The sequence below is a fragment of the Cydia splendana genome, chromosome 9 (genome assembly GCF_910591565.1).
Source record: "Cydia splendana chromosome 9, ilCydSple1.2, whole genome shotgun sequence".
NCBI classification, from domain to species: Eukaryota; Metazoa; Arthropoda; class Insecta; order Lepidoptera; family Tortricidae; genus Cydia; species Cydia splendana.
The window spans coordinates 13395368-13408008 of NC_085968.1; the positions used below are offsets into that span (position 1 = coordinate 13395368).

A 12641-nucleotide genomic window follows, 5' to 3' on the forward strand; every position below is an offset into this window, starting at 1 on the left:
CGAGCTCTTTCAAACGTAATAGGACAAAAATAAGTGTCACATTGTGTTTAAAGTTTTGTGTAACCGTCATACAAAGAATCCTGGGACACTTTTTTATCGTACCTATAAAGATCGAACGGCACTTGCATGGAACAAGATTCAATGGAATCGACTCGCCATGCCCAGCACAGATAGCTCGTGAACCGTGATACCAATACTTATCATAATAAAATGAGAATCAATAAGTTACTGCTCAGCTGATGCAAACGTGACGTTTTTTTGGCTGCATTTAATTTTGTATAGTAATGAAATGTATACTTGGGCAAAAAATGATTACGATTTCATAAAGTTATTCGGCAATAAATTATGTGTAGGTATCGTAAATTTTGAATTACTTTCGTTGAAGTATTCGTTTGAATTAGGATCGATGTACGCAATTCCAATAGAAATATTAGGTGTACATACCGATGAAAATCGTTTATGCTCTAATTAATTAGGTACCTAATTAAATTATAGTTGCACGTAGGTACTTGATGCTTCGTATAGTATATTACATATTTCTGGAATTTACAAGAATATATCCCTATACAAGAAGAAAACGTAAATGGAGCCTGTCAGTTGGTGTCAAATCTGCACTACACCTTATAAAACAAAGTCCCCCGCCGCGTCTGTCTGTTTGTGTGTTTGTTAGCGATAAACTCAAAAACTACTGAACGGATTTTCATGCGGTTTTCACCAAATCAATAGAGTGATTCTTGAGGAAGGTTTAGGTGTATAATTTGTCAATCTATGAGGAGCCGGGCGGGTCGCTATTACTACTAATATAATACGCTAAGACGCTGTTGATAAAAAAACTTACTGGACATAAATAGTTTGATTTATAATGTAACAGAAAATCAATAAAATTTGAATAGCTAAAATATTATTTAAAGTATGTATCTACACCTGTGAAGTGTCACCAAAGTGGTTATAACACCTGTAAATTTGCAAGTGTCTATAGGTTACAATAACCGCTTTATATCCGAACTCCGTAATGCCTTACGGCCCTATTCGAACAAGGCTTATAAGAAGTCACAGCGGTATGATACCGAACTGTCAGTGTAAAATGTGACGTTTTTTGGTTAGTTCTAACCGGGCCGTCAGTCGTTTCATTTAAAAAAGACATAATGCTTTGCAACCACCACGCTTCAACAAGAACTAATGTCTAGTAATAAATGTTAGAATGCGCTTCTTCAGCAGGAGCATTCCACGGGCAGTCGCGACTTTTTTTTTGTCATTTAAAGCAGGCGATTATTCCCCTGTGCATATTTTTGACCATTTGTCATAGAAAAGGAAACTCTTATTCCTGCAAATCTTCAAAAACTTCGCGTTTATACGGGACAACGGTAGATAATTTAATGGAATGCTCCAGCAAAGCCTGATTTCATTTTTCCAATAATAACTATCAAATACAATATCATCTTCCTCGCGTTGTCCCGGCATTTTGCCACGGTTCATGGGAGCCTGGGCTCCGCTTGTCAACTAATCCCAAGAATTGGCGTAGGCACTAGTTTTTACCTTCCTTTGACCTTCCAACCCAGAGGGTAAACTAGGCCTTATTGGGATTAGTCCGGTTTCCTCACGATGTTTTCCTTCACCGAAAAGCGCCTGGTAAATATCAAATGATATTTCGTACATAAGTTCCGAAAAATTGGTACGAGCCGGGGTTTTAAACCCGCGACCTCCAGATTGAAAGTCGCACGCTCTTACCGCTAGGCCATCAGCGCTTACAAACTAAATAATAATAAATAATAATAATAATAATAAATCATTTTATTTCAAGTAACTTTTACAGACTCATAGATATTGTTAGTATGTACTTATAGCTATGTTAGTTTTTACACTTATCACTATATATACAGAATAAATATAATTAAAATTTGATTCAATAAAATAATGTTTCTAGAAGTACAACACACCAAGTAGCGTTTAAACATAATAAGTACTTCTAGAAACATGCATATTATCACAGTGCCTCATATATGGGCAGTCAAACCTCTCGGCTATCAAACGCAGGATAGGGTTGGGGCTGGCCCGCACCCGGCGCACCAGGGATGTGCATCGCTTGCGCATAGTCGTATAAAAGCAATCTATGCGTGCTTCAGCAAACATCCCTGATGCGCTACAGAAGCGGGGCAGCCCCACCAGGACCCGGAACGCGTTGTTAAATTGGACCCGGAGAGCCCCATAGGCCCGCTGCGTGTAGTATGTCCATAAGCTGCACGTATAGAGGGAAGTGCAATATGCTCTAAAGAGAGTTAATTTCACCTCCCTAGTACAGCGCGCAAACTTACGCGCAATCATGTTTGCCCTCACCGACAGGGCTCTCCGTTCACGCTCGATATCCATGTTGTCTTTTAAGTCTGAGGAGACAATATGGCCTAAATATTTAAAGGTCCTCACCCTTTCCAGTGAACTACCGTTTAGGTTGAGGGGAGGTACCTTGGGTATCCGATAACCAGTAGGTTCAAACACCATGTATTGTGTTTTACCTACATTGTATTTTAGCCCATGTTGGATGGCGTAGGTCTCACATATACTTAAAAGTTTTCGCAAACCACAAGCCGATGCGCTCAACAAAACCATATCGTCGGCATAACTCAAATTATTCAGACAAACTGTGTCGATATGGCAGCCGATATGAGTTTTGCCGAGAAATAATAACAACACAAATACAATAACTATCAATTACAACATTGCATATAAACTCAATCATTGGCTACTCGTATATGAATCAGGAGTTGCAACGCATCGTTTTGCAAACTGTATAACAAGAGTTTGCTAAAACCATTAGAACTGGGGCGCCGTTGGGCATCGCCCGAAGCTTGGAGTACTTCGTACTAAATTACTAATGAATGAATGCTTTGCTTTGTATGCAATACAATCGTGATAAGTAAGTCTAAAGGTAATAGGTAAGTAGAGACAGGATACTCTGTATCTTTAGGTATTTAGGTATATAAAAATAAAGTAAACAAAATCTACCCTCAAATGGCTCCTTAAGCTAGTTGAGGGTGGATGAAACATTATATGATCAAATTACAATGTAGGTTAAAGTCAGGTCGTTCAGTGACGGATCCAGGCGGTTTTGTAATTGGTTGGTTAACCAATAGATGTTATAACTACCCGAAAATTTACAAATTGGTAGGGATACAGACTATAGTTAACTTAACGATTGAACATTTTATCTACCATGTGACTGATAATTGACCGAGAGAGCTCGAAGCTTCAGGGCAAAATTGCTGTCCATCTGTTCTCCTCTACAAATCGCATTTTTTCAAACAATTTACGCGAAACTTTGTGCGGAAAATATTCAAAATGGCTGTCATGACGTTCACGAGGTCTCTAGTAACTTTGTTTAACATTACTTAAGTGTATATTAGTAGTAATTATATTAAGTAAAAAATTTATTTGAGAATTTATACCAAAGAAATATGACATTTCTATTACCTTGCAAGTGAATAACAAAAAATTTGGTACGCTTCCAATACTAGTTATAGTATTTTTCAAACCCCCTGGATACGGTTACAGATGTCATCTCCATACAATTTACAAGCTTAAAACGCAAAATCGCGCAATAGACTACAAATCCAATTTGATTTATTTTTGATTGCTCTAAATTGAGGATACATAGTGAGAATGATATATGATAACCAAATATAACAATCATTTTTGGGCTAAATTTTTTTGGTGTCTGTGAACTAAATTAAACGAAAAAAATAAAACTTAGCTTACAAAATCGTTACGTTTTAGAAACTAAAAAAAAAACTAAACTTACTATTTTTAGAAACCCTTTAAAATGAATACCAATGCACACATTTCGTCTACTTCTAAAGGGTTTTAATGCATTCAAATATTCACAAAATTGCCTGGGAATACTATCACCACACATCAAGGGTATGAAAAAACGTAACATGAAAACAACAACAGCAGCATTTCGGTCCAATATTACAGGGTTCTGTGTTACATTTTGAAGATAGTTGAAATTCGACTTAATGTCAATATGACAATGTTCAAATTTCAGTTCGATAAAAGTGAAACATAGAACCCTGTAATATTGGGCCAGCGATTTCGCAACGAATAGCGGCGTCGTTATAAATAGTGCGTGTGCCGGGAGCCGCCGTGTCAGTTCTCCTGTCGGCCGGGCTGAAGAGGACGAAAGTGACCCAGTGGACATCAGTGGATATACAAATATGCGTGCCTTACAAGTGAGTACTAAACAATAGACACAAATGCAAACACAATGAGAAAAACATTAAAAAGGCAATTTTTACAAGATTGCCATAAAAGTATACGTAAATTTCGGGATTCATGTTTGTATATGTGAATTTCATTATTGTGTAAAATTTTGTGAAATATTCGTCTTATTAGGTTAATCATTTAATATTTGTCATTAGATATGCATGAAATCATTTGTTTCGCCCTAACAACTTGGAAAAGTCGAAGGTTTATCGTAGGTAGTGTAGGTTCTAAGGCAGGGGTTCCCAATCTTTTTCAGTCCGCGGCGCACCTGCAAGTTAAAATTTTAATCTCGGCGCCCTAACCTAGCTAGACTATTCGAAATAGATAGGTAACATGGTGACTAGGATTGCCTACAAGGATTGTATAGGAAATAATAAATAAAAATAAGTTTAAAATTAATTTTGAATTTATGTTAAGTAGGTAATGCAGATGAATGATGAACAAAATCCCAATATGATTCAAATTGATCTAAAGTAAATTAAATAGTTATGGTTTAATATTGCACACAGCTGTATATACTCGTAAGCTTACATGCCTCGTTACCTTTGTTATGGTATATTTCATCTGCAGTCACGTGTCGCATCGCATAACGTAAACAACGTAACTATAGGAAATGCATCAAAACTAATAAATGAGTATACGTTTGAACAGGAAATTAATAACGTTTAATAACGCTTCCTTCTTTTGTTTCGAGAACTATTGTTCTTTATAACATCTAGCTCTTACGTATGGGAAAACCATTGTTTTATGGTGAACTAATATTTGCTGATACGATGACCTCTGATTGCGTGGTAATCTGTACCAAGGTTAAGGTGATTTTCATTGATAACAATGCAAATCTAATTTTATTGTTATGGTTATTTCCATGTAACGGTCAAAGTAGGTCACATTCACAATTCACATGCTGTATATCCATAATAATACCTTTAAAAGAGCAATTCTTGTTTATTTATTTATATGTATATTTATTTATATATATATATTTCGGGGATCTCGGAAACGGCTCTAACGATTTCGATGAAATTTGCTATATGGTGGTTTTCGGGGGCGATAAATCGATCTAGCGGTTTAGGCGGAGTATGTCACTTTCTTAGGAGGTCACTTTCGAGTTAGGTCACTTTCTGAGGACGTCACATTCTGAGTTCGTCACTTTCTGAGGTCGTCATATTCTGAGTACGTCACTTTCTGAGAACGCCACTTTCTGAGTTCGTCACTTTCTGAGTACGTCACTTTTTTTTCATAGTAAGTTTTATGCATACATACCTGCACGAACAATGGATACCAGCAGTCAGCTGTTACGGCATATTGCCGCTTTTATGTATGATATACAGGGTGTTTTTTTCAGTGGCCATTAAAGTGAACTGCGAATCTATAGAAGATAACGGGAAAATGTCTTAAGGTACCTACCGTTCGGATTCAGACTGCACCTGCTGCCACAAATGTCAAAAATCGGGGTAGCACTATCGATATGTCACCCTTATATGTCATACATAAAAGTGGCCTTAATTATGCCGTACGGCTAATATAATTGCTGGTATCCATTGTTCGTGCAGGCGCACGTTGCACGTGCCACGTGCATGCTAAAAAAGTGACGTAGGTACTCAGAAAGTGACGAACTCCGAATGTGACGTCTCCAGAAAGTGGCGTTCTCAGAAAGTGACGTAATCAGAATGTGACGACCTCAGAAAGTGACAAACTCAGAATGTGACGTCCTCAGAACGTGACCTAACTCGAAAGTGACCTCCTAAGAAAGTGACATACTCCGCCTAAACCGATCTAGCTAGGTCTGATCTCTGGGAAAACGCGCATTTTTAGTTTTTAGGTATATATTTTCCTAGCAAAGCTCGGTCTCCCAGCTATAATATGTACTTATTTGGCTTATTTGTACATAGTAGGCAGGTACATGGTTAACAAATAATGCTACTTGGCTTGTTTTTGGAAATAAAATGTTATAAGTGTTAATAATCATTATTATATTTTGTCTCAAGTTTAATCGTTCAGTAGTCGGTGCACGTTTATGTCTTTTTTATGGAAGCTCTAACTAATCTGCGCCTTTCAAAATAATAATGCAAATCCATGTTTGAGCAGTTTCTCTCATATTAAAAGTAAATAAATAAGACCGGTCATTGTGGCACTCTTTGGGGGAGGCTTATGTCCAGCTGTGGACGTCCTCTGGCTGATATGATGATGATGATGAAATAAAATAAAAATAAAGTCGCTTTGTCAGCTGTAGTTCTCGCGGTTAGCTTTTAAAAATGTAAAAATAAAAAATACTGTGTTAAGTTATTCTCACCACAGCGAACTTACAATAGACTTACTCGTATTTAAGTGCGCTGAAGTCCTTTAGCTAAACCATTATGAACATTTTCCAAAAGAAGAAACGACAAAAAATTATATTTAACTACCAAACCTGCAGGCCATTATGGATGGCTTTATTCACATGATAAAATAACTGTCACTTATTAACACCACGGGATAGAAAGTGACGGACATCGTCTTATCACACTGTCACGTAGACAAGAACGACCATCATATCCGTTCTGGTCACAAAGTTTCACGAGAATCGGTTAAGAAATGCGACCTACAGAGGAGAACATCCGGACATACGAAAGCATTCATTGCCCAAGCTCAAAAAAGATCTTCGCTAACGCTCAGTCAATAAACCATTCAAAGATGAAATGATTAAGATTAAAATAAATATTTTAAATGAATACGATGTTTATAATTTTATCAACAAATCTTCAGGTATTCGCATTCGTCGCAGCTTGCGCCGCTGCTAGCGCCGGCTATATAGGCCACTCTGGCTACGGTGGCCACGGTGGCTATGCTGGCTACGGCGGCCATGGTGGCTACGGTGGCTACGGGGGCTATAGTGGGCTAGGCGGCTACGGCGGCTATGGTGGCCACGGAGGTTATGAAGGCCACGGGGGCCACGGTGGCTACGCTGCAGCTGTCGCGCATGATGATGGCCACCACGGAGACTATCATGTAAGTAAATTTAGTTGTCGAAGCCAAAATGATTACAACAGTTTTTCAGAGGCAGAGATCGTAATTAGACTTATTTTCATCGTGTTTAAATTTCTAAGCAAACAGGGCTGTAAGTACCTATAGGTTTTCCCGGTCAATATTATCAGCAGTGTCAAATTAATATTTTTATTTGGAAATTTACGATAATATATGTAGAACAAAACTATTAACAGGGGAAAAAACCTATGCTGGCGCCATCTATAAAAGCCTTTGACAGCAGACAACCCCATTGCCGTATCTTACGTAAGATTAGACTAGCTTAAATGCCGTTGTAAAATCAATCAGAAAACATATTTGCTACCAAATAAACTCAGTTAAACACTTTATCATATAGAGCAGCGGTCGGCAAACTTTTAGCAGCCAAGGGCCACATAGTAGTTAAGGAAGTTGACGCGGGCCGCACTTTGTTAATATGTGTGACTTTATCAGACATTGTTGTTTGACAATATTACATACAGGGGGCTCGCGGGCCGCCTGTTGCCGACCGCTGATATAGAGTGTAATATAAAATGTTTCTCAATAATAAATATATTTTTTTAAAGTGTATAGTAAACAGATTTATAAAGACTCATTTGAACAAACTAGATTTTTCCGTTTCGCATCATTGGAGCATGATAACAGTCTTATGTGCCTCATTCATGGACTAACAAAATATTCTGTGTCGATGTGAATGAAAACTACTTATTGCATAAGAGACCGCAATAGTGACGTTAGTTTATTTAAATGAACTCAATTTTAATTGTGTACTTACACAATTCAACTTTAGCTTTTTTATATCACTGAATAATAAATTTATATTTGCGAGTAACTTATCTATACGTTTTACACCAAATTATGTCATTATATCGTCGGGTGACAAGCAAAACTCACTAAGTACAGTAAGTACTATCAAAAAATTAAAGTAACAATGCACTTTATTACACTTAGTAAGACGGTTTATTGTCCAATAATTTCAATCATGTTAGTTAGTGACTTTTGCTTGTCACCCGACGATATTTTTGTATGATATTACATACTTAGTTACCCAACTATACATATGGAATAAAATACATATATGTATTGTAATTGTTGGGTATAACATGATTACGAATATTTATTACTATTATTGGTTTGACCTTATTATAGGTATAACTTTACCTATCCATATATCAAATAAGGTGAATTGGGATAACATCAAAAGCGGGATAATTTTGAAAATGGCAAATATATAGAATGGAATTTTCTAATAGAACTTGGAGGGAAAGTACTCTAAATAATGGAGATAGCAAATTTCACTTAAAAGAAACATTTATTTATTTTCGAAAACAAACAAAACTGCATTCAAAGATTTTAAGAAAATACGCTTCCCTCACCCAGGAATCGACCCGGCTGAAATAAAATAAAAAACATTCTGTACTTTTATGGCACGAATCAATTGAATAAAAAAGTGTCATCAACAGCAAAATCTTCCAGATATTAAATCATTAATGTAAACACACTGTAGTAAAACTACATATTCATCGTTTGCATTGTTCCTTAAAATTATAGTGTCGGTCAAAATATACGTCAAGTTGACAGTAATGACCATTAGCGCGCTTGACGCGAATTACGTTCCGGATACATCGCAGGAAGCCGGCAGGTGATTGTATGTTTGGCAATGTGGTTGTGTACTATGTCTTTGTTTCTGGTCTTCTATAGCTTTATTGCGAAAATATGTTGGTCACTAGGTTTACCCTCAGAAGGATTTCTTGGTATTCAAAAGTATATACCTTGCCACTTGCTGAGCGAGTGAGCGGAAGCCTTTTCAGTGACGTTGTAAAAGTGTTTTGATGGTAATGTAACGTAATAATTTATAGTTAGGCCACTATAAGTCTGCAACGATTTTGATGGCATACGCAGTGCAAGTGTTATTTATACGTAATAATTTCATGGAAGTTTGACGTTTAAAAAAACAATTGCACTGCGTGTGCAGACTTATCTTAGTCTAACTCTAGGTAAGAAATGTTTTTTTGTTTAAGCGTCCTGAAATAAACTTTATTTATTCTTTCATTATTTCGTTATATCAGACCTTTTGATGAGTTTCTCAATATTTGCCTAGTGCAAATGGTACAATGCTTATTCTCAACCAGACCGTTGTTTGATATTAAGAAAGCACAGGCACTTTAAGATACGTCAAATATTACGACTAGATACGATATGACTTAGATATGTCAGTGTTAAAAGACATATTTAATCCATATCGTATCTAGACGTAATACTTGACGTATCTTAAACTTCGAATCGAGCCGTTTGAAACTGAATATAAAATAGTATTTAAAGACATTAAAATTAAAATTACATTTTAAGCTCAAAGCATGTCATTTTGACGGAGGAAGTACATATTCAATAAGTCAAATACTTACTTACTTGCAAAAAATATGTCAGGTTTAGAACTTATTTTAGACCAGGTAACTACATATTTGAAATGCTTCCCCTGAATGATATTCTTTCATCCAAGCTATAGGTACATATCTAATCCTGCAAATTGTATATAAATTTCATGCTTTTTTTTCAGTCGCATCCCAAATACGCGTTCGACTACTCCGTGAAGGATCCTCACACCGGCGACCACAAGACCCAGTGGGAAACGCGCGACGGTGATGTCGTTAAAGGTAATTTATTGCATGATATTTATATAATAGAGAAACATTTATTCACATTATAAATACATTTACGTTACTGAGCTCTATCCAATACCGAAAAATGTCATTTAAAAACTAACATACATTCTAACTAAACTCTAAATTGAGAAACTATTATTTAAAGGTATGATAGAATTTGGATTACTTCGCTATGGTACGAATTTTTAGTGTAGGTTTTGGAATTGTATGCAGTGTAAGAAAATAAGTAAACCGTTGAATGACATAACTATTTCACCACAATATAAACTGTAAAATTCGAAAGGCAGATAAATATTTAAGGTTACTAACGAAGTCGAATTTTTTATAATGATATTCATGATCTTTTAAATACACATGTATACTTTACATTAATCAATCGGTGCCCATCGTAAATGTATGACAAATATTTTTATTATCGATGAATGCGTCTAGGTTCTAGTGATAATTTATGAAATCAGATTTGTTTTTATTTTGATTTAAATTAATTTGTCTTATCAAAATTATTCTTTACATACCCATTCAACATAATAGAGTGCTAAAAATTATGTACTTACTGTACATTTAAAAAATCATCGTCACCGATTCCTAGTCTTCTATTGTTATTAAATATTACCTACATAAAAACCTTTCAGGCGCATACTCCCTCGCCGAACCTGACGGCACCACCCGCATCGTAGAATACACCGCCGACAAGCATAATGGCTTCAACGCAGTGGTCAAGCGCATCGGCCACGCTCACCACCCGCAGGCGTACGGTCACGACGCACACGGTTACTACGGATACCACTAGGTGGCGCTGAAATCAAACAACCGCTTTACCAAATAGTAACGATGGAATAATAGATGGCGTTAAGAGTATTTAAATAGGCGCTCTAGTTACCTTTTGAGAATTGACGTTCTGTGATATAAACTGGATTTTCTATGATTTTTCCAGTTAATACAGGTGTCGGATATATAAAATTTATAAGACTACTCTTCATGAGATTTGCGATTACAGTGTCAAAGTCATCATTAATGTCAAATTTCTATGAAAATATGACAGTTATAATGGCACCGCCTCACTTTGTTCTGTTCCAAACGGTGTAAAGTTAGCTTAGGCGGACTCTATCATTTTTAAATGCGTTGAAGAGACACCTGATTGCAATTATTTTTATAGTTTCATTTTATTTTCTTCCTATAATTAGTTTGATTTGTTATATATAATTTAAAGAACAATTCGAACATTCTCATACCTATATAATATTGTATTCGTTTCACAAAATGGACTCATTATTATATTAGTGAGTATTATATTAGTTTAGGTATCATTTGTACCGCTATCGGAAAGAATTTCATACGCAGAATAAGAAACCATTACCATTATTATCCATATTTATTAATGTTTGCATGATGTATGTGGTATGAGAGAAATGTTGTTTTATACATCTTGATTAAAGAAAGAAAAAAGTAATAAATCGTTGAAACGATAATATATTTTTCATTTACTTCCGATGTCACAATCTAGATTATATAAATTGATACCATACGCTTCCTGATAACTACATTATAGGTAGCAATACATCATCGTTACAAAAAACGAGCCATGCATGAAACATAACTAAGTGGTAAGTGGTCATTAATAAGTGTTGGAATATGGATAGAAATTAGGTCTAGTGTCTAAAATATTACTTAGTCGTAACGCTCGAATGAGTTTAAGACAGCAAATCAGCAAAGAGTGCATACTAATGTAATTTTCACCGACTTATCTGGGTAATAACTTATAAGTGGAAGAAAGTCTGCCATTGTTTTTAAGGCCTGCTGTTGATATGGACATATGTCGGTATTTCATTGTTCCTTCACAATGTTATTACATGTAACTACACGCTTGTTGGTTTAAGCATTTAATGGTGCTTATCGTTCGTCAATCGTAAAAGAGTTTCCGCCATTCCCAACATAAAGCCAATTTCTATTCTAGGTTTATTTAGACTAATTATTTCATGTAAGAGCGTAAATAGAGAGCCGGCGCTAGCCGACGTTAAGTATTTTATTTATATATTAAAGTTAATATATGTTGATTGGTTGGGTTAATACCTTTGGCATTTGAATGCTCTCATAATACGTACTTACATGTATTCTTTGATATAGCCAAATATTCTCAAACACAAATCCAAAACAATAGTAAAATCTGTCGTAACAGATTTGGAGTCTAAGGGGAACGCTATTCCTAAAACGTTGACTTCTGACCATTATCTTAGGTTACAATGGCAAATACTTACTTATAATATTGCTCATGCACATAAAATTATTTCAATTCATTCACATTTAATAATGTTAGACATAACATTCCGATATCTGCCATTCAAGGATGTGCAATTATACAAAGATCGGCTGGTCACTCGATAGGTTCTTACTCAAACTATTATTTTTAAGTATAAGGTAAGAATATAGCCCAATTCCCACTACAATTACAATGATTTTTTTTCCGTTAAACACATCTGCCTGACAAATCTAGCGGACAAGTTTATACGTATTTCTCTTAGCTATTATCTACAGCCAAACTTGATCTCAAGAAGAAATGTCAAGGCGGGTTAGTAAATACTCATGACAACTAAAAAGCCCAAAAGTTGGACTTAGAAGTTCATTGGACTTACTTGTTGACTCCTGGAGCTTCTTAGAGTGATCTAGATATTAAAAGTATTGTTTTTCAGTTCTATCGGCGACTAAGAAGCTATCTAAAAG

The 12641-nt window shown here is 35.8% G+C and overlaps 1 protein-coding gene across 1 annotated transcript; it reads left to right on the forward strand.

Moving 5' to 3' along the window:
- Window positions 1-4111: 4111 nt before the first annotated feature.
- On the forward strand, window positions 4112-10864 carry LOC134793689 (cuticle protein 7-like). The gene is made up of 5 exons (XM_063765341.1): window positions 4112-4223; window positions 7003-7129; window positions 7208-7245; window positions 9818-9914; window positions 10556-10864. Exons 1-5 carry the CDS (start codon window positions 4209-4211, stop codon window positions 10711-10713), a joined length of 435 nt encoding a protein of 144 aa, XP_063621411.1. The 5' UTR covers window positions 4112-4208; the 3' UTR covers window positions 10714-10864.
- The last annotated feature ends 1777 nt before the right edge of the window (window positions 10865-12641 follow it).

Bases quoted from the DNA above. Each gene is read 5' to 3' on its own strand.
- LOC134793689 (XM_063765341.1), top strand. The intron at 7,130-7,207 runs GTGGGCTAGGCG...GCTACGCTGCAG, and splicing joins CGGTGGCTACGGGGGCTATA to CTGTCGCGCATGATGATGGC. The intron at 7,246-9,817 runs GTAAGTAAATTT...CTTTTTTTTCAG, and splicing joins GCCACCACGGAGACTATCAT to TCGCATCCCAAATACGCGTT.